This window comes from Bolinopsis microptera, chromosome 11, assembly GCF_026151205.1.
Source record: "Bolinopsis microptera isolate Bmic1 chromosome 11, MBARI_Bmic_1.0, whole genome shotgun sequence".
Classification (NCBI taxonomy): Eukaryota; Metazoa; Ctenophora; class Tentaculata; order Lobata; family Bolinopsidae; genus Bolinopsis; species Bolinopsis microptera.
Window position 1 is genome coordinate 7,810,042 of NC_087082.1, and position 23,135 is coordinate 7,833,176.

The 23,135-nt window shown below is 39.6% G+C and overlaps 3 protein-coding genes across 3 annotated transcripts in view; 1 reads left to right on the plus strand and 2 right to left on the minus strand.

The window, feature by feature from the left end:
* Window positions 1-3,087: 3,087 nt before the first annotated feature.
* LOC134822964 (xaa-Pro dipeptidase-like) lies at window positions 3,088-7,008 on the minus strand. The gene is made up of 10 exons (XM_063834248.1): window positions 6,621-7,008; window positions 5,771-5,965; window positions 5,324-5,508; window positions 5,055-5,216; window positions 4,712-4,929; window positions 4,380-4,532; window positions 4,171-4,243; window positions 3,773-3,888; window positions 3,601-3,665; window positions 3,088-3,252 (listed from the first exon to the last, which is right to left on the minus strand). Exons 1-10 carry the CDS (start codon window positions 6,876-6,878, stop codon window positions 3,130-3,132), a joined length of 1,548 nt encoding a protein of 515 aa, XP_063690318.1. The 5' UTR covers window positions 6,879-7,008; the 3' UTR covers window positions 3,088-3,129.
* Window positions 7,009-13,769: 6,761 nt separating this feature from the next.
* The window catches only part of LOC134822524 (protein bicaudal C homolog 1-B-like), a 78,728-nt gene continuing 69,362 nt past the window's right edge, over window positions 13,770-23,135 (plus strand). The window contains exon 1 of the mRNA XM_063833620.1: window positions 13,770-13,794. The gene's annotated coding sequence lies outside the window, so the exon portion shown is untranslated. The remainder of the gene's footprint in view (window positions 13,795-23,135) is intronic.
* On the minus strand, window positions 15,923-19,225 carry LOC134823599 (ABC transporter F family member 4-like). The gene has a single exon (XM_063835132.1). The coding sequence runs from the start codon at window positions 19,223-19,225 to the stop codon at window positions 15,995-15,997; it is 3,231 nt and encodes a 1,076-aa protein (XP_063691202.1). The 3' UTR covers window positions 15,923-15,994.

Below are 23,135 nucleotides of genomic sequence, written 5' to 3' on the forward strand. Positions count from 1 at the left end.
ATGGACAGCTATGGTCCGGTGTCTATCAAAACGCTTCTAGTTCTTATTAACCGTCGCGTATCGAATTTAAAGAATTTAAACTATAACTTTTTTAGTTTGAAATCAAGTGACATTTTTTATTATTCTATTGTTAGGAAAAATATCAAATGGAAGAAGCGGGTGGTCTGCAATACTGAACGTAAGAATATTCTGAAAACACGGAAATGACAAAAATTGCTACAAGAAACTTGTCATGATGATTCCTACGCGAGAAATTTCAAATTTGAGGTACACTTGCATGGATCGAGTGGAGTAGTGTGCCTTTGACAGGAGACCCATTTTGAGGAGTTGTACAACAAGCAAGGTAATTCAGGAGATAAACGAAACATTTTTATAAGCAATTAATTAATAATCTCCATTTGTACTTGTAGCCAATTTTATATTGCAATATTATATATTCGTGGAGCGGGGTCAGCGCACGTCAATCTGGAGTAATCGCACTCAATTCCGCACTCGCCGATATGCAATATATCATGCTGCACAATTGATTTAAATATGAAGCTGTCTAGACGAAAGAATTTTATGCTGCAGGAATTTGTCCTCTGTTTTAAAGCAGAGTTCGGAGTTCAGGGTCCTCATCATCCTGCCAGCAATTCCACCTACAAATGTTTGGGAATTGTGTAGTCCGAGAGGTGCGTTATTCTTGACTAATTTTGTTCGCCCAGTACAGTATCATGCATCGATGGTAAATACGTCAAAAAATCGCCTGTAAATACGCCGTATTCAAAAATTCTAAGAAATACGTGAAATACGGCAAAATTTGCCGTTTAAATTCTTTGATGGTAAAATTTTTCAAAATACGCGCGTATCTCTTTCGAAATACGTGATTACAGATTACTGATATTTGCGCGTGCGTCGCTGGCCCAGTGGTATATATATATATATAATATTAATATAGCAATACTGACAGTCGTTTTGGAGACTTCACGGTGCTCGAATGAAAACGCTGCAGCGACTTGCTATTCTTATGCTGAACCAACCAATCAGTCAGTCTGCTGCAGAGCAGAGCTTCTCAGGTTATAAAGCAGTTATGCCTCCCTCGAGGAATAGACTTTCAACCGAGACCCAGTTCCAGTGCATTTTTATCTATTACAATATTCGCAGACTAAGATCACAAGTCTCTCTTGCTTGAATTTTGAAACCGGTTACCGGATTAACACGGACTTCCCAGTGGCATAAGTTTAAAAAGTGACTAGGAATCCAGCCTGGAAAGAAAAAACGGCTATAATAAACTTTTAAAACGGCTATAATAAATTTTTCGGCCGGATGACGATTTCATTTCACCTTGCTAGTTATATTACAGAGGTATTTTTAGTTATTCACTGTCCTTATTGTCAATCTTTTTTGGAGGGACCAAAATGTAATATTTATATTGATGGCGCGTTAGAGAAATCACTTTTCATCGGTGGCTGTTTTTAATTTAAGAAAATTCCATCATAGAACATTTATAAGCTGCACACTAGACTAGGTGAATGTGCAGAAATAGTTCTAGCTGAGAAGGAAAAGGATGACGAGTACAAGTACACGTGATTTGAGCACTTGGGTATAATCTTACTGGGTCTATCTACTTCCAAATAAGTGCTAATCATAACTTTTTCAACATCTTGAAACGATCAGCACTCGACATTTTGCAGCAGCATGGCAACAAGCCAGTGACAATCACCACACTAAGTATCTGAAACAATATAAACAAAAAGAGGCCTGAAGACTCGCCCTACTCACGATATCAGATAAAAGATGATTGATTGCCTGCCCGACGGCTCCGAGCCCTCACCACCACGGACAAGGTGGACCAAACAACGTACATAGATTAAAATAAGGATAATGAATTGCGATGAACACAGTGGGCTCTACTTGTTCATGACTAATAGCTAGCTAGAAGGACTAGAGATATATAGAGGGTTTTACAATTAATTTGCTATAATTCATCACACATCGATACTCGGGAGCTGCTGCAGTCAACGGTTCATCACGCAGTTCTATATACAACACATAACATGTGTGGTATAGCGTTAAAGCTCTTGAGATTTATTACCGATATAGGAAGAGTGAGCTGGGGTGGTAATCATTAAGAGGCTGCAGTACTTATGACATTTTGTTAACTTACTTTAAAGAATTTAGCTGTAAGATTTCAGTTGTCGTCCACCGAGATTGCCTGATGATGATGTAATCTTATTTGTATTAGCTTACTTAGGATAATAATAAATTGAGATTTAATAACACCACTTTTAAGATACAAATTATTCTCAGCAGTGTTTAAACTAGTCATCCCAGAAAATAACTTGAATACTAGGTATAGTACCTACCTACCTATGGTAGTGCAAGAAAATGATACTTATATGTTTAGATTTAACACCATATATGACCAAAATAGATTACTTGGACTTCTGGGGAAAATATTCTACTTAGGAGCAATGTATATAAAGTGAAAGTGATCATTGCATTTCTTTAAACATTATTGATTGGGGCAGCTAACAGTGAATAGTGATATAATATGACTGGAATATTAATATACAGGGTGATTTTAATTGGCTACAATTTATGAGATACATTGAAAAATCACTCCAATTTTGCATATTCACTATTTAGGTTATAAAAATGTATGAAAGTTAGAATAATACAATGGAATATTATTAGTCAGGATCAAACGAGAAGCCAGAATGAAATTCATAACGTTTGTTAATCAATTCATATTTCAAAATTTTCTCTGTCATTAACTTTTTTATTTGTAAATTTTTACAATCCGAAGTCCCAACATTATTTTCGCATCACCCTGTAATTGATCTAAAACTCGATCCTTTTACAATTTACGGAAGTAACCAAGAAGCCCTGTTTGGTATTTCAAAAATTTGTAACTAATTCAAACTCAGATTTAAAATATATTTCAATTCTTAAATGATAAAAAATCATGAATAAAAACGTGAATGCATTAAAACAATAAGAAAAGTATAGTTCGCTCTTCCGTTCAAAATGACGATAAAAATTAAATTGTAAATATGATTCTGTTCTAAAATAGGACTCTAATTCAATTGTGGTAATAAAATATTCTACCTTACTACTGTCATCTAATACCGTGCAGGTTGAACCCCTCTAAAAAGCGTCCAGGAAGGGAATGTCGTGAGGAGGAGGATTCTTCATGTACTCCTCAATTTCCGTAACTGTTCTGGGTACATCACTGATAATCTCACAGCCATCTGCAGTCACTATAAACACCTAGATCAAATGAAGGTTAGCAGTCACTATAAACATCTAGATCAAATGAAGGTTAGCAGTCACTATAAACATCTAGATCAAATGAAGGTTAGCAGTCACTATAAACACCTAGATCAAATGAAGGTTAGCAGTCACTATAAACACCTAGATCAAATGAAGGTTAGCCAGTTAATATTAATTTCAAATCTGGACAGATTAAAGCACTGTGACGTTAATTGGCTGCAATCTAGAAGAATTAAATGAATCTAGAAGCCATGGTGTGACATCAGTTGATACACGTACTGGCAATAGTTGTGTAAAACTGGAGACTGTTGAAGTGAAAGTGAAAGGCAATGTAAAAGTGACCACCTCTTCAATCCTAACTCCTCCAATACCGCGGTACTTGTCTATCTCCGACTTTACCATCAACTTTCCTGGACATTTCACAAAATCATTACTAACATAGTAGAGGGATCTAACATAATGTATTAATTGAAATAATTTGATAATGTTTAAATAATTTAAAAATAAAAAGAATAACCTTGAGTGGGGTCGGCTAGGGCGGGGTCTAACAGCACATCGTTATAGTAACACCCTGGTTCGATTGTCAGGACCATGTTCTTCTCCAGTGGACACCACTCAAGATCAGGGTCGTACCTATTGTTTCGCTTTCACTTTAACCACTGTTTCACTTTCACTAACACTCCGTATAGTTTCTATTAGAGCGCCAAAATGACGTACGAAAATATTCGTACGAATGTTTTCTGTTTGTCTAATATCTACTTGAAAATTAAAATGGGCTTTTAACCAGATGTGGATGCTTAAATATTCTCAAATATCAAGAAAATAATAATTGATTAACTGAAGTGTACATATTTTTTATATCACGAACTTATTTAGAAACTAGATTAAAGATTTGTAATACTCAGGTGGTCCTACCAGTCAACATCCTTCGCTTCAGCATCGCTCCAACACCACAAACTGGCATTTCCACCCACGTCATGGACATCACCTGAGATCAAACGAAGAAGTGTGATTATAGGGTTAAACCACGTGTGATACACAGGTCGTACAGTAAGTAAGATGGTTTATCTTTGTTGTGTGATAGAAATGTTTTGATTTCAACACCAGAATAAAGCATTCCTTACCTCCGATAAAGTGGCCAATGCCATGAGGCATAAAGATCCTGTGAAGTTTAGCATCGTATAAATCATCCACACTACCAACCAGTAAACCTTGCTCCACCAAGTTTCTTAAAAGAGCTCGGTAACAAACTATCCTAGCTTCTCTCCAAGTGAACCCTGCAGAATGGTATCTAACATTACTCCAGGTATTGTGACGTCACACCAGGTATTGTGACGTCAGACCAGGTTTTTTGACGTCACACAAGGTATTGTGAGGTCACACCAGGTATTGTGACGTCACACCAGGTATTGTGACGTCACACCAGGTATTGTGACGTCACACCAGGTAGATTTACCTGGTCTAATTCTGTTCACAACGGCGTGGACCGTGTCCAGTACCATCTCGTAGGTTGTTCTCTGAACTTGTGTAAATGTGCCGTTGACAGGGAAGGTAGTTGTAATATCTGTCAGGTAACAGTGGTATTCTCCTCCCATGTCAAATAGACACAGGTCTCCGTCCTGGATCTGCTTGTCATTAGGAGCACTCTGTCCGCCGTAGTGGAGTATCTTAGTACTGCGGAGGGGACAAGTTACAGGGTTGCTTCAAGTCATACATCCCACCCTTCAAGCTATACATCCTACCCATAACCAAGTGACAACATCTGTCAAACTCCTAAATTTAACATTTTGAGAACTCACCGATCCCCGGAAGGACATATAGGGATATAGCCCACTTCTCTACAACCTCCATACATGTAGCAGTAGTAAGTGAAGATGCTCATAGCCTGGTACTCCATCATCCCTGCTTTAGCTGCCAGCATTACCCGGCGGTGACCCTCGCTGGTCACTTTTGTAACGTACCTTGGAGCAGTTTATCAGATAACTACTTCTATCGTCACAGTGTGACGTCATACACTGACGCAACTCGCAAGACGTGCTAACTTACTGACAAGGTAAGACGTGCTTACCTGATAACGTCCAGCTCCTTATCTGTTTTCCTGACTCGGCCCGCTACAGCCAGGGGGTACAAGGTCGTCTTATCCAGACTGAACTTCTCAATTCCCTCGAATATGGGGGCAAAAGTAGAAACATAGCTGAACCTGTTCATGCCCTCCAAGAGGTAGAGGTTACTGCATCTCTTCTCATTTAACACCTGCAATGCAGTGAACTCTTCCATCTCAGTAATCATGCCTTTCGGAATCAGTATCTCTACAAACTCAGTGGCTTCAATTTGACAGTTTGTTAGTGTGGATGTGTATAAAAGTGAAAGTGAAAGTGAAAGTGAAAGTGAAAGTGAAAGTGAAAGTGAAAGTGAAAGTGAAAGTGAAAGTGAAAGTGAAAGTGAAAGTGAAAGTGAAAGTGAAAGTGAAAGTGAAAGTGAAAGTGAAAGTGAACATATAAATACTCCAACTTACCGTAGTGATCTGGTCAGTGTAAAAGCACTCATTAACCCCGTAATGTCTCACATACCAGTCAGGTGACTTTATTGGACCGCTCCACACGGACTCAACCTGTCGGGGTATAAAAAGTATGCTTTCTCCAGTGTCGCAGTTAACAGCACCGGACAGGCCTGACTCCTTGGACCCGAACAGCCAGTTGAAGTAGGAATCCTGTTGGAAGTAAATTTAACATTAAATAGGCGGTGTAATGGTGAAATGTTAATTTGAGAAATTCAGGATGTTATTAGTTGACATGGAATTGGAAAATTCCAGTGGATACCCAAGAACATTTGGATGACCAACTTTATTGCATGTATGATTCAAGTTCATTGAAAAGTACTATTTTGGGCGAAGGAAACACCAATACGTCCATTAAAGGCGGAGTAGCTCGAAAAAGGATAATTTATGCGCATTTTTACGGACATCCTCTAGTCAAGAACTGGGTTTTATCAGTTGATCACATGATCAGACAGAGTATAGGTCAGCTAAGGGTTTATGTGAGAAGCATATACATGCCACCGTTAAGGTCTGACGGTAGCATATCAGTGATATCATCTGAGCCATGAAACTTGTCGCCACCATACATTTCTTTTACTTCTGATTTCAATTTCTGCCGAAGCTTTGCAAACTTCTTACAAATTTTGGTTCTTAATACATATCTGGTTAGGATTGGGATATGAAAATTTGTGGATTTCTTGAGCAAGTTAGCGTATTTCACGCTTAGTAATTTTACCAATGTAGATGATTAAATTCGATGAATGACAGCAAATGAACAGATGACAAATCAACTAGCGATTAAAAATGCACTATAAAATGCACAGTTTACCTGTCTGAAGACCACGTAGTTCTGATCAGTATCGTACTTCTGATTGTCCCCCGCCGCCTGAAAGTACATGTAACTATTCACTGTGTAATCCTCGGCACTGTCCCTAACAGCTCTCCCCAGATTCTCCCGTGCCTCTTTGTGCAGTTCCATGGGGACTCGAAGGGTGTCCGGACCCATTTGAAAGTAGGGTGAGTTGTTTTCGTCAACTTTTAAAGCTCCGACTTCAAAGTTCAACGGAGTGGATTGTTCGGCTCCCATTATTAGTGGCACACTTTACTTTGAAGTTGACGAATGGAGTTGGATTATAACGTCAGATTTGTTCTTTTCTGTGACGAATCAAGATAAGAAAAACTGACCTAAAAACTATCATGAAACGGAATCAAAGTGAAAAGACAGTATGAGGAATCAAATGTAAGGAAGCAAATTAATCACGAGGCTTTATCGGCTTTATAACTTTATAATAGCAAAATCCGTGTCAAATTTCAAACAATGTATTCAACATCTTCATGCACTGGGAGATATGTCAACTTGTCCAGTGGCTTTTATACTTCATAAACAGGGGTGGTTGCGGACAAATTAGCTTAAAATGTAATTAGTTTGGATTTAGGGGTCGTTCACTTATCACGTAATTAGCCGAGGGAGTTTCCAAGTGATGACTGTTGATTACTGGGGAGGGGGTTTGGCTGTTCATTACGTGATCAACATTTTCATTTTTACCCAAATTTTTATTTCAATTCCATTTAATTTCACTCTGACAGTGATCAGATATCCGGCTGCACTCGGTTTTGTAGCCTGATGTCGGGTAATCAGGCTACATGCCAGGTCCTTAGCTTCAAATGGTTCAATAGCGGGTGCTCGGGACCAAAAATTTCAAACCTTAGAAGAAAAATTATAAATTTTCTGACATCTAAAGGTAAAAATTGCCAAAAAATTGATTAAGCAATATTTTAAATTTTATGATTAAGATTTGTACGTGCTAACTGCTTACGTCACCTATTCATACTTGACATGGCACATCACTCACCAGTCACCATATAGTTATACCCTTGGCTGGAAGTGAAATCCCTATCCCGTGCATAATAGTGCACTGATTGTAAAATAACATTGTTACTGAGTTGTCAGTTTTTATGAACTTATTGACGCGGCGGTCAACGGAAGTCTAGCTGCAGAATGATTTCAAATCAACTGACTTGATATGAATTGAATCACGAATTCAAATATTTTAAATAGCACCTATACTTAACAGTAACATGGCATGACCGATCAATTGTTAAAGAAATGGCATGAACTCGAACGCAGTCATTTGAATCTGACGTGCTTGAAGTTGACGAAACGCCCGCGAAACGTAACAAAATGAAATTAAAATAAACGATCTTCAAGTCTCTCTCCGGGCTGCTTTGTTCAGTCCGAGCCCGTTAGACAATTTTTATCACATTCATTATTAGGTCAAATTAATCTATTCTGTGCACATGTCTTAGTGAGGTGGTGATTGAGGAACGAGCTCAGGTAAAGAAAGCGGCGATCTGGCCACCTCGGGCAGGTTATATATGCCACCCCGATATTGATACCACTTTCTCCGGCGCCATCCACCGGTTCTTATCAAATGTAATATTATCATCTCCCCTTATCAGATGAGTTTTAAGGGTGCTACAATTCCCATATTCGCGTGTTTCGTCTAAACTGGGCCCTGTACTGTCTCAGTATTGCTTTGTCAATAGATTACAATGCCCCAAACTGATCAGCCAATCACACGGCTTTGTTTCCATCACCGAATCTCAGGAGGGATCACGTGGTTCAGTCACGTGATCGGCGGTAATGGAGTACGGGAAAGGTTGTCACGTCTGCAATCAGTGCTGCCCATTACTGAGCCTTCATCTGCTTTATTGTTGTGATATATACCCAGTGCCGGCAGAATGATCGATATCAACGCAAGTCATTATTTTGACTGGGCTGAAGGTTATTAAAGCACTTAGGTATCCTCACAACTCGTATCATCATCATCACAATCAAAATTATCTTATCTGTGTCCTAACACGATGTTGCAATTTGCATAAAAAATGATCGCTCGGTAACGTCATACTTCAAAACTTTGTTGGTAAATCGTGCGAAATGCCGAAATCACAATGATATGACAATATCCAAGCAAACGTTATTTTTATATTTATGATAGTCCCTCAAGCATTATAATTACGATTATTATCATCTAATTCAAAAAGGGCTGAAATATTACCCTCACTCAATCGTCCTCCAAAACTTTCACAATGCAGTGAAGTTCATACCAAGATCATAATTCGAACTGCAGTCTGTCAGACGTCGCCCGACCAATCATCTTATAGCCTCCAGGTCAGTAAAGATATGGCCAACTTTCTGGGAATTTCTGTTTTTAGGTGTAACAACAATCTTACTATATATAAAGCGAGACGATATATGATATATCCTTGCTGTACGGCAGTGTTAAACAAGGAAATGAAACCGATGGGGTTCCGTTCAGGCCCTTCACACTTTGTTTCTGTCTAGTTCTAATGTACCGTCACAATAGTGACTTTAAAATATATAATCAAGAGTACTAGCCTGCTGATTTATCGCGGCTGTTCTCATTTCAAAATATGCTTGGTGTAGCTTGTTGGGATAGTATAGGAATTCTAGTTCCTATAGTTGGGAATGAGGTAGTTGTCTGTTCACAGATCGCCCTCTAAACTTACAAGGAAATATTTCCTGTAGATCCTTGGTATATAAGCAACATTTGACAAAGCATAGTGTGGAGTGAGCTATGTGCCCATCCTTGGAGAACCCGGTAGATGTCCTTGCTGTACGGCAGTGTTGAACAAGGAACTGAAACCGAGGGGTTCCGTTCAGGCCCTTCACACTTTGTTTCTGTCTAGTTCTAATGTACCGTCACTATAGTGACTTTAAAATATATGGATGGATCCATTTTACTGACACCACGGCATCAACTTTAACGCGACTTTCTGCAAAAACCGTAAAAGATATACAACTGAAACTTTTTTGACTGGGTCAAATGCTTTAATGGCCTCCAAATCAGCATGAAAAAATAAAAAATAGGCCAATAGATAGGAGTTTTAGAGCCCAAAATTTGGACCCCCAAGTGGTGTCAAAAACGCCAATTAAATAGGTAATAATTATTTTAGTCTCTTGAGTCTTGACACCATTTTAGGGTTATACGGGTTCCTGCTAGTAATGATATAATTATAAACAATGATCGGGTTCACTGTAAATATGTTCCTTGTGAGATCGTTAACAAAACACAAATAAATTATAAGGCCAAAGAATCAATTACAAATTATTAATATATTATTATACACATAAGTTTCATTCAAACCTAGCAGTTTTTTATGCTTTTACTAATTCACTTAATTCACTAGTCATTGCATTACCATCGGTCGCACATGAACTTGGTTTTAACGGTTACGGTTTATGCAAAAAAACAACTAGAATTAGAAATCGACAGCGTCCAAGAAATATTAATCAAAGTGTTTGTTCGTGTCCTAGGGATCCTTTCACAATAAATCAACGTGTATGGAACTATAACACAAAGTAGGCAAAGTCTCATTGCCACCCTGGTCGGTGTCTCATTGCCACCCTAGCTGGTGTCTCATTGCCACCCTGTCCGGTTTTTCATTGCCACCCTGGCCGGTGTCTCATTTCCACCTTGACCATTGTTATGTTAATGATATGGCCCGGCGCGCGCTACTTCGTAGCACTTGCCATCGGGCCAGTTCCATTTCGAGAAGAAAGCGGCGCGCGCTACTTCGAAGAAATTTAGACGAGTAACTTACCTGAGGACCCCAGGCTATTATGTTCATTAACATATAAATAAAGATTTGGCGGAATGACATGCTGAGCGCGGCCCAGTAAACGAGTAACATCCTTCAAATTTCCACCTTGGCCGGTGGCGGTTGGTGAACACATCGAGCATTCGTTTTAATTTTATGTACAACGACTTTTTTTTATATGCAACGACAAGCCATAGTGCATTATAAACCAGCAAGCTGAGTTATTGGTAAACGTGGTCTTTTATATCAACAATCAAATAATTTAATTTGAATAACTATGAACTATTTAATAATACTAATAGTATAGGGGGTGCACGATAAAAATAAACTTGCTCGATTTTCAAAACTTTTGTACCATTATGTTTTTTAGAGACTGTGGGAATATAGAATGTTCAGAGTACCAAATTTGTCATACCTTTTTGGAATGATCAGTGAGTTTAGGTGCCATATTTGATAGTGCGCGGCTTTTGCAAGCAAAATTATGTGTAAAAGTCGCGTAATTTGACGAAATTCGTTGATTTTTGTCGTATTACTATTATTTTGTCATAAATTCGGTTCCTGCACTGAACATGAATCATGCTGAAAATTTATCAGATCCTTACAATCATACGTAATTAGTACTACCGAACCTAAATTAGTTGAGAGAGATTGGCCTTGATTAAATTATAAAAGGTCTATAAATGACAAAATAGGTATAAATTCGTTGATAACTCAAAATCTGACCATCGAAATTGCTCAAACTAATTTACAATTTAAGTTCAGTAGAACATAAGTGTTTACGCAAGCTGACCAAATTTCAACAAAATTGTTATAAGGGAATTATTATAACTTTTTGATTGTTTCCGAAATAATGTGCTGGCCGAAATACGAGCTAAAAAACCATTCAATGGTCAGCGCGCGCATTTTACGGTCGATGGCGCACGGCCTACTAATAATAATAATAGGGAATCGTTTACTATTACGTGACCATTCCCTAGCGCTCTTTTCGCAAGCTTTTTGCATAATGCATACGTGAGAGAAGCGAACAAAAGCCTGTTAATCTAATTCTAAGTAAATATTGACCATTGTTAATGATCTGGCCCGGCGCGCGCTACTTCGTAGCTCTTGCCATCGGGCCAGAGAAGAAAGTTTCGAGAAGAAAGCGGCGCGCGCTACTTCGAAGAAACTTAGACGAGTAACATCCGTCAAAGTAAATATAATTATAACCATCGCACATCGTCAATTACTGGGCCGCGCTCAGCCTGTCATTCCGCCGAATCTCTATGTTTATGAACATAATAGCCTGAGGTCTCCAGGTAAATCGTCAATTGTTGTAGCGAGATGCACCACTGGGCCTCGACGAGCTGGGAAGGATTAAATAAAGAAAAGCTGTTTGCCGTCTCCTTGACCGAAATTTCGCCTTTTTGACTGAATTTTTGACCAATGACCAATAATTAATGATGTCGGTGAGAGTGACACATGAGTCGCCATCAAGGTATTATATATATCAAGGTACTATACTTGCTCCTATAACAGATAGTGTTGCAGAGGCACAAGATTTCCTCAGGAGTCTGGAACTGGCGGCCAACTCAGTTGGACTCCACCTCAACGAGGGGAAAACTAAGTACATGGGAATCAACATAAGAGATGATGATAACCCGACTCTGGTTGCTGGGAGTGGGAAGAACATTGAGAAAGTCGATGACTTCGTATATTTGGGTAGTAGAATGAAGAGTTCGGAGAAGGACTTCGAAGTGAGGCCGAGGAAAGCTAAGGCATGGGGAGCGTGTCACCAGAATATGAAGCTTGTATGGAAGTCGGATATGCGTAGAGATCTCAAGATACGACTGTTCCTGGCTACAGTCGAGTCCATCCTTCTATATGGCTCTGAAACATGGACTATCAGCCAGACCCTCGCAAAACGTATTGATGGATGTTATACGAGAATGCTGAGGATGGCACTGAACATTGACTGGAAAGAGCGGCAGACTAACGCCAAGGTGTATGGACACCTCATCAGAGCATCTGATAAGATAGCTGCACGGAGGATGAGACTCGCAGGTCATTTAGCCAGACATGAAGAGCTATTGAGTCATCAACTTCTCTTCTGGGAACCCCTTCAAGGACATCATCGAAGGGGAAGGCCACATCTCACATACATTGATATCCTTCGGAAGGACACGGGGCTCGACGACAGCAAAGAGATAAACAAACTCATGCTGGATAGACAGATTTGGAAGAAGACTATTTCTGTTCGGACGTTGAAGCCGCCCTAAGTCGAGTATACTAAAAGCTGTATATATCCGGCGAAAACTTTGAAAACTTTGAATTTGAAATTTTACTTTTAAGTTTCCGCGACCTAAATTTTACCAGGTTTTCGATCAAACATTGCCATTTGTAGTCAAACATCGCCAACAGTTGCTCTCGTCCAATGAAATCGCTGCATTATGATTAGGCGGAATAAATTTGTTTCACTTAATTTGTTTCACTAAATTTGTTTCTCTAAATTTGTTTCACTTTAAAACCAAAACTAATTCAAATCCTAAGGCATAAACAGCTTAAATATTATTTTACAAGCTTGTCACGTGCGCGCATCGTAAAATTGTTATTTGCTCATAATTCGTCAAGAACTGATTTCATACTATGTAAAAAGTCTTATTCGAAATCAGCGTAAAAATACATTGGTATAGCTTACTTTCACAATTATCCCACAGCATACTCATATTATATATAACAAAAACGTATTTAAGCATGTATATAGTACGCCACAGAACAGTCGAAATCTATTCGCACACTCCATCAACCAAGGAGTTGTTTATGTTTCCATGACCAAAAGCAATAAGAATATGCATATCGCACTCCCCAAATTGTGCACGTTGATTAAATCTTTTGTGTTTTGAAATTTTATGAATCAAGATTTAGAATCAATACATGCGATATGCACTTATTTAAATCCCTTGCAGTGCTTTTGAAAGAAATAACAAGCTCAGCTAAAAACGTTACTGTCTTATTTCTACGTAAAAGGAACAATTAGCGTGAGAAGCTTTTGTCGAGGTGTAGTAATCTCAAACGAATCCCCGTTTAATTTTGGTCGACACACCTCTTACTAGGCGGCACTCAGTCTGTCATCTCGCCGAATCTTTATTATTTATGAACATTATATAATAATAGCCTGGGGTCCCCAGGTAACACACGTAAAATTAGTGCAGCATCAAGCAAGTTATAAAACTATTTTATGTGCATCAAATTGGATTTACCTGGGCGTGGGGTCCCCAGGCTATAAACTTACAATCCCCTATCCCCCTCCTTTTTACATTGACCCTAGGTTATACAATATTTTTCTTTTAGGTTATACAATACAGTTTTAATACTTCCAACACTACTATATAACAAATAATTTGAGGACCCCGAAACTCCTGAGTTACACATCTTACAAGATTTTCTTCTGTCTCCATCCTCCTAAAAGAATGGCAGACGATGATCAAAACTCAGGGGGGCTGGACTCCTCAAATAATGTCTTACAGGGGCAACATGACAATGGTAATGATAAGGACAGTGGTGAAAGTGCCAGCCCCCCTTGTTTTGCTTTGATCGATCCTCGTTTGCTAAGCACTGATGGAATCTGCAGAAACTGCTCAGCTGAAACCAAAGGAGAAGTGGTATGTTGTTATGATTGTAAAAACAATTTTCACGCAACTTGTCATGTATTAAGGAATGGTATTAAACGTTTTAACCTTCCCGATAATGTATGCTCTCCATCTTTCTTAGTGTCTTTCAACAAAAACACTGAATCAAACCAGAAGAGCAATTGTTCTGGAATGTTTTTCTTTCATTGTAAATCCTGTGTTACTCGTGAAAACTTTAGAAATGCAGCAGACGTCAAAACACATGTACATGCCCTTGAAACCAAGATGACAAGTATGGAAGCTGATATTGTCACCATTAAAAATCTTTTATTGGCTGCTTACACAGGAAAAACATCTGTTGACATGAGCAAATCTTCAGAATTTTCTGCAACCTCATCAACTCTTCCCTCAACTAATAATGTCTCTGAAAATCCATGGCGTGACAGCAAAAGAGTTGAAAAACTGAGACACCCAGCTTCTGTAATTGTCTGCGAAGATGGGGAAACTGTTCCTAAGCCTGACCTCGAAACTATAATCACAGAAAATAAAACTCCTCCAAGAATGCCGTCATCCGATCCCTCGCCAGAAGAGCCTACAACATCTGTTCACCTCAACACCTCAACACCTCGAAGACGAACTACAGACTGTCAGATGCGTTTGCTTTCAGAGCGGCTTCCCACCCCTTCGCATCACCACCATTATGGACAAAATTCACCGCAAATTCACCAACCCTCCCTGACATCAATCCTTAGCATCATTCAACCAACAGACCAGAGATCACACACTCAGCGTTTACCTTCCTTTCCATCTCTCACTCTCCAAACCCATCTCCAAGATACTCAGACAACACGACATCAAAGTGACCCACTCATCAGCCAGTACTCTCCGCAACCTTCTCACCAAGAAGAAGACCACAACCCCCACTCAACTCACTCATCAACTCTTCCCTCAACTAATAATGTCTCTGAAAATCCTTGGCGTGACAGCAAAAGAGTTGGAAAACTGAGACACCCAGCTTCTGTAATTGTCTGCGAAGATGAGGAAACTGTTCCTAAGCCTGACCTCGAAACTATTATCACAGAAAATAAAATCATTGTGGATAATACCTTCACAAACAGAAAGGGTGAAACCGTTGTCACTGCATCTAGTCAAGCTTACCATGTCAAGTTAGTTGAGGCCCTCTCCCAAAATTTCCCTCAATCTAATCTTAAGCAACCTAAAGAAAAATTGCCTAAAAAAAAATTGCCTACAGTATCCAAAGGAATCAAAGGAGACGTCTCACCTGATATTCTCTCTGCTTCCATTATGAAACTTTATCCTGAAATCAAGTCCCTGACAAAGATAGGTTGGCCCTAAGAATTGACGAACTGTCACGTAATATTAACAAAACGGATAAAAATGCCGTTCGCCAATCTTTGCACGTGCGTGTTACAACCCTCGTTACTATGGTTACTTTGCAACTTGTACTTGTTTACCTAACTTGCACGTGGGCGGTCGTACAGACAATAGAAATTATTTTTCTACATTATTCTTTGAATTATAATATAGATCTAGGGTCATTGTGATATTATGTGTATATAATTGTTTTTACAGTGCTACAAGCTACTGCGTAATTTCAATGTCAGACTAATATACATTTTTAAATAGTACTATCTAATTTTGCTAATAGCGTTATTATGTGATTTTTTCATTACATTGCGCCTGTGTATTTATTATAAGCTGTTATTTCGATTCGGATTATAAGTTATAATATAATCGATCTTTATGCAGTTAATGTGAACTTTCCGTTGGATTTGAACTTCAATCTTTATGAATCTTTTCAATTTCAGAAAGAATTGGTTAAAAATGATACCCAAATATTTTCACGAATTTATAATTGATTAAAGTATTATGTTTCAATAGATATCGAGAACAGAACATTAAAACATTGTGCAAGTTGAAAAGAAGTAGGTCTTCTCTATCTTATTGAATCAATTTACTTCTTGCCTTTGTGTCCCTTTTTATTTGCATTCTTCTTGCCTTTTGGGCTCTTCTTCTTGCTTTTGGGGCTCTTCTTCTTGCTTTTGGGGCTCTTCTTCTTGGTCTTGCCTCCCATCTTGCTCTTACTTACGTTTTTGACTTCCTTCTTCTTGCCTTTGGGGCTATTCTTCATGCTCTTGCCTCCCTTCTTGCACGTGCATTTCTTCTTGCTCTTGCCTCCCTTTTTGATTCCCTTCTTGCTTTTGGGGCTATTCTTCTTGCTCTTGCCTCCCTTCTTGCCTCCCTTCTTGTTCTTGCCTCTTTTTTTCATTCGTTTCTTCTTGCCTTTAGCTTTGGGGCTCTTTTTATTACCCTTGCCTCCTTTCTTGCCTTTGTGTCCCTTTTTACCACCCTTCTTCTTGCTTTTGGGGCTCTTCTTCTTGCTTTTGGGGCTCTTCTTCTTGCTTTTGGGGTTCTTCTTCTTGCTCTTGCCACTCTTCTTGCTCTTACCTCCCTTCTTGCCTCCTTTTTTGATTCCCTTCCTCTTGCTTTTGGGGCTCTTCTTCTTGCTCTGGCCTCCCTTCTTGCTCTTACCTCCCTTCTTGCTCTTGCCTCCGTTTTTGGTTACCTTCTTCTTGCCTTTGGGGCTCTTTATATTGTCCTTGCCTCCCTTCTTGCCTTTGTGTCCCTTTTTACCACCCTTCTTGCTTTTGGGGCTCTTCTTGCTCTTGCCACTCTTCTTGCTCTTGCCTCCCTTCTTGCCTCCCTTCTTTTTATTGCCTCCCTTTTTTATTCCCTTCTTGCTTTTGGGGCTCTTCTTCTTGCTTTTGGGGCTCTTCTTCTTGCTCTTGCCACTCTTCTTGCTCTTGCCTCCCTTCTTGCTTTTGCCTCCCTTTTTGGTTACCTTCTTCTTGCCTTTTGGGCTCTTTTTATTGGCCTTGCCTCCCTTCTTGCCTTTGTGTCCCTTTTTACCACCCTTCTTGCTTTTGGGGCTCTTCTTGCTCTTGCCACTCTTCTTGCTCTTGCCTCCCTTCTTGCCTCCCTTCTTTTTATTGCCTCCCTTTTTGATTCCCTTCTTGCTTTTGGGGCTCTTCTTCTTGCTTTTGGGGCTCTTCTTCTTGCTCTTGCCACTCTTCTTGATCTTGCCTCCCTTTTTGGTTACCTTCTTCTTGCCTTTGGGGCTCTTTTTATTGTCCTTGCCTCCCTTCTTGCCTTTGTGTCCCTTTTTACCACCCTTCTTGTTTTTGGGGCTCTTCTTCTTGCTCTTGCCACTCTTCTTGCTCTTGCCTCCCTTCTTTTTATTGCCTCCCTTTTTGATTCCCTTCTTGCTTTTGGGGCTCTTCTTCTTGCTTTTAGGGCTCTTCTTCTTGCTCTTGCCACTCTTCTTACTCTTGCCTCCCTTCTTGCCCCCCTTCTTGCCTCCCTTCTTTTTCTTGCCTCCCTTTTTGATTCCCTTCTTCTTGCCTTTGGGGCTCTTCTTCTTGCTCTTGCCGCTCTTCTTGCTCTTGCCTCCTTTCTTGCCTCCCTTCGTTTTCTTGCCTCCCTTTTTGATTCCCTTCTTGCTCTTGGGGCTATTCTTCTTGCTTTTGGGGCTCTTCTTCTTGCTCTCGTTCTTGCCTCCCTTCTTTTTATTGCCTCCCTTTTTGATTCCCTTCTTGCTTTTGGGGCTCTTCTTCTTGCTTTTGGGGCTCTTCTTCTTGCTCTTGCCACTCTTCTTGCTTTTGCCTTTCTTCTTGCTCTTGCCTCCCTTTTTGGTTACATTCTTCTTGCCTTTGGGGCTCTTTTTATTGTCCTTGCCTCCCTTCTTGCCTTTGTGTCCCTTTTTACCGCCCTTCTTGCTTTTGGGGCTCTTCTTGCTCTTGCCACTCTTCTTGCTCTTGCCTCCCCTCTTTTTATTGCGTCCCTTTTTGATTCCCTTCTTGCTTTTGGGGCTCTTCTTCTTGATTTTGGGGCTCTTCTTCTTGCTCTGGCCACTCTTCTTGCTCTTGCCTCCCTTCTTTTTCTTGCCTCCCTTTTTGACTCCTTTCTTGCTTTTGGGGCTTTTCTTCTTGCTTTTAGGGCTCTTCTTCTTACTCTTGCCACTCTTCTTGCTCTTGCCTCCCTTCTTGCCCCCCTTCTTGCCTCCCTTCTTTTTCTTGCCTCCCTTTTTGATTCCCTTCTTCTTGCCTTTGGAGCTCTTCTTCTTGCTCTTGCCTCCTTTCTTGTCTCCCTTCGTTTTCTTGCCTCCCTTTTTGATTCCCTTCTTGCTTTTGGGGCTATTCTTCTTGCTTTTGGAGCTCTTTTTCTTGCTTTTGCCTCCCTTCTTGCCCCCCTTCTTGCCTCCCTTCTTTTTCTTGCCTCCCTTCTTGATTCCCTTCTTCTTGCTTTTGGGGCTATTCTTCTTGCTCTTGCCTCCGTTTTTGTTTACCTTCTTCTTACCTTTGGGGCTCTTTTTACCACCCTTCTTTTTGCCTTTGGGGTTCTTCTTCTTACTCTTGCCTCCCTTCTTGCTCTTGCTTCCGTTTTTGATTCCCTTCTTCTTACCTTTGGGGTTCTTCTTCTTGCTCTTGCCTCCCTTCTTGCTCTGGCCTCTCTTCTTGTCTCCCTTCTTGTTCTTGCCTCCCTTTTTGATTCCCTTGTTCTTGCCTTTTGAGCTCTTCTTCTTGTTCTTGCCTCCCTTTTTGATTCCATTCTTTTTGCTTATGGGGCTCTTCTTGCCCTTGCCTCTCTTCTCACCTTTAGCTTTGTGTACCTTATTACCACCATTTTTCTTGCCTTTGTTGCTCTTCTTGCCCTGACGCCCTTTTTTGATGGAATGAGGTTTTTGATGTGGCTTTGGGTGAGGTGGAGGATGAGGTTTATGATGTGGCTTTGGATGAGGTGGAGGATGAGGTTTATGATGTGGCTTGGGATGAGGTTGAGGGTGTTCACGGTGCTGTTTGGGCTTTCGTTTATTTTTTAAGTGATTTATACCTCCTCCAGCTTTCTTTAAGGAGCTGAAACCACCACCACCAGTCTTTTTTAGTTTGCTGAAGCCTCCTCCGCCAACTTTCTTTAAGGAGCTGAAACCACCACCACCAGTCTTTTTCAGTTTGCCGAAGCCCCCTCCTCCAGTTTTTTTGGCTTTGTTAGCTGCTTTGCTTGCAGCATTCTTAAGGTCCCCAAATCCAAACTCTTCAATAGTATACTCAGACTCTTCCAGGAGCTCACTGCATACCACAATAGAAAGTGAAATAACAAGTGCTGATATCAGCCAAATACGACTCATACTGAAAACAATTAAAATTACTTAGCAGAATTTGCTCTGTTTAACTGAAGAGAGTATTTCCTGGTATTGGTAGCCAGTTTTAAGGGGGCAGGGGGGGTCTTTATGAAATTTCTCTCGAAATTGATTTTATAGTTGTTTCTGATAGAGGGGAGTGATATCTACCAGATGTTTTTGGTCCCATGGAAAAATTTTGTTCCTAGCCGAAATTATTGCCGGTCAAAGGTCAGCGCTCATGTGTAATTGTATTGCGCGAGCGATTTTCAATCGCGCGCCCTGAAAATCGAGTCTAAAAATCTATCTTCTCCTACATTTTTTGAGCAATCACCTTGAAATTTTCAGGATATGTTCTAAGGACCATTTAGAAACTTCTGGTCTCTCAGAATTTTAAAATAGGCCTTAGAAAAGTTTTTATTTGATTTTGAAAATCTTGGACCTCGTTTTTTGACGATTTTTTCAGGTCCAAGATTTTCAAAATCGAATAAAAACTTTTCTAAGGCCTATTTTAAAATTCTGAGAGACCAGAAGTTTCTAAATGGTCCTTAGAACATATCCTGAAAATTTCAAGGTGATTGCTCAAAAAATGTAGGAGAAGATAGATTTTTAGACTCGATTTTCAGGGCGCGCGATTGAAAATCGCTCGCGCAATACAATTACACATGAGCGCTGACCTTTGACCGGCAATAATTTCGGCTAGGAACAAAATTTTTCCATGGGACTAAAAACATCTGGTAGATATCACTCCCCTCTATCAGAAACAACTATAAAATCAATTTCGAGAGAAATTTCATGAAGACCCCCCCCCCCTGCCCCCTTAAATAAACACACTCGTGTAAAAGTCTTCATGCTGAGTGTACCTGTGTGGTTTAAACTATAATATTATACTAATTATATCATTATTATATTGCTACACATCATATTTTGGTTGTGCAAGGTTAACAGTACAATGAGGTCCTGTTCTTGATAGGATAACATTATTCATGGATCAATATTGCAAATATATTGGTACGTACAGAGGGAGGGGGAGTCAGTATAATAAATATTATGTATAGCCCAATAACAGAGTGCCTGATTAAGAGAATTGATTTTTAGCATTACTTGCTATTATTTCTGGTTTGAGGAAAATATCAAATATAATGTTGAAACATGTCATTCCGAAAAATGCCTTAATTGCTCAGGATAAGTTTCCTCGGGGCTCGGAGCCAATAACAAAAACTTTCAGGATTTTCATGTTGATGGGACTACTGTTTTAGGTTCATACTTATACTCTTCAGCCAGGTGTTTCAGCTGAGTCTATCGGCACAGATAGATGCCTTCCGAACGTAGCTGAATGGCAATTTGTCCAACCTTTTCCTCGTCTGGATATTTTCTAGGATTACAATTCTCAATATCCTAGCTATGTTATTAAATAAATATCTCAGCCTATAAGTACGTTACATTCCCTTGCGATTTTTACAAAAAAGCAAATTGCTCGCCTTATTTTGTAGCCTGTAGGCCTAGAGCCTATGAACCAGCATTTCAGAAGTAGTAGTATTCTGTTGCTAAATCTTTGTGCTCTTTTCTAGGATCCTTTTTCTGAGACCCAGGGGCCATGTTTTTGACCATTAGACTCTGCACGATCGGCAAACCAATTCTCACAAAAAAGGAAATGATAACTACCAAAGAAGCTTCAATTATTAGCAGGAGCAGGTCCAGAATAGTCACCAGACTCCATCAGGAAACCTGGTTAACCTGGTCCCAGACACACCAAAATTACACCCAGCACCAAACACGTCAACATCATCTAAAACCTTAACACTGCACTCAGCAACAACAGAAGAGGAGACTGTCTCACACTTTCTTAGCCGGACAGTGCCCGGCTATTGCCCAATGCCCAAATAAGAGGGCAATATTTTCAGGACTATAACATCTCCATAAATGAAATTTTTGACAATCAACATATCACCACTATTGTCAATTTCGCAAACCGCACTAAACGCCTAATATAATTGTGCCTGAAGAGCTGGATCAGACCGAAGTGCCATAATTACCACTAACATGCTGTCTTAACTTGTCTTTCTGTTCCACAACCAGCTGGCTCTTAAGCGTTCCCACATGACTCATCACCCTTCATAACACGTGCCACTTTCCTCCACTATACACTAAGATAACTCCGGCAACCTCCCCCAAGGTTGCCATACCCCAGAGGCAGGCAGAGCCTCATCCTCATGCTATCCTCTCGTGGGTCATTCAGGTCATAGCAACAGCTTCCAGACTCCCGAGGTCTGGTGCAGTTATATTTAGTTTAGTATTTCATATGTTTAGTATTTCATAACAATTAACAATACTAGAAAGCCCGTGGTCACAGGGAAGAAGGTAATATTATTTGTATCTATCTTTGGTAGTCTTTTTATCGCATCAAAAAATATCCGTCACAAACGAAGATACAGCCGAATTAAATGTAAAACACGTTAAACACAACGTAATTACCACAAAACCGATTAAAATACCGTTCTAACAATCTTTGCATGTGAACGTGCGTGTAACAACCATCGTTACTATGGTTACTAATACTATGCAACTTTTATTTGTTTACATAATTTGCACGTGGGCGGTCGTACATACATTCTACAGAAACAATTCTCTGAATTATAATAGAGATATTATATATATTAAATTATTGTTATACTTACTGTGATACTAGTTAAATGTCAAATTTTTAAAAGATTACACCCATTAGCTAGCAGAGAAATATGGCAGAAGTTGAAGTACCTCTAACTCTGACCTCCATCAAAACCCAAATGGTCACGGAAACAGTCCCTGAAGACGAAACTGTACCACAGGTATGTCACGTGGTGTGACGTCATACTATGCCACGTGGTGGGACGTGACACCACTAAAAAGCGTCCAAAAAGGGAATATACATAAAATATTATCCTATACTTCCAATAAAGGTCTGCGTTTATTGAGGGGACTGTGACTAGTTTGAATGCTGCTGATAAGAAATTAAAACTCGCTCTAAACATAGAAATGACCTGTTTACGTAGCCTAGCCCACACATTGGCTTCTGTCTGCTCTCTTGATCCGATTAGGATTGTTACTTAGTCATAATTTGGGGACAATACGTGAACTAGTGTTTCTGACTTCAACTCAATTATCCTGGTTTGCAGCTGGAAAAAAGATAAGAGTCCATTTCCGTTACCTGATATATTACTGTTGTGCTCCTTCATAAACTAGTCTCACTACTTTCTATTAGACGGAGGGTAGAAAGATGAACCTGATAAATTTGTCATTATTTCCATTATTATTAAGTTATAACTGTCTGTATCCGAATGTGTTTTACAAACGTTTAGTAATCTAGAATTCAGAGTCTAGGTACACAGCTCTCAGAGTCTCAAGATACAATTTCCATATTTTGCCATTTAACAAAATTTAGCATTCTAGACTTAAATAACTGAGATCCTGGAGAGGTTCGCTGTTTATCAGTCTCATGATTAGATAATGATGATGTAAGTGTAGCTCACTGAAAGCTCGTGTTTCCTCCTAAACAGTAGTTTTACTTGTCCTACCTAGTCTCTACTACCGGATATTATCCCTGGAATCATTAAATAACTGAGCTGTGTACACTGTTGTCAGGCGGATTCGAAATTAGACCGGGAAACGTTCGAAAAGACGAAGAGTTTAGCCCAACAGGGACATACCAAGAGTCAGTTCAAGTCAGTAACAATTGCTACTTATTGCTACATATTACTATATATATTGCTAAATATTGCTACATATTTCTACATATTGCTACATATTGCTACATATTGCTACATATTGCTACATATTTCTACATATTGCTAAATATTGCTACATATTTATTATTTATCTCGTCTTAATTTGTATTAGCCCACATTACCAGGGTGGCACCACCTACAATATAAAAGCACAA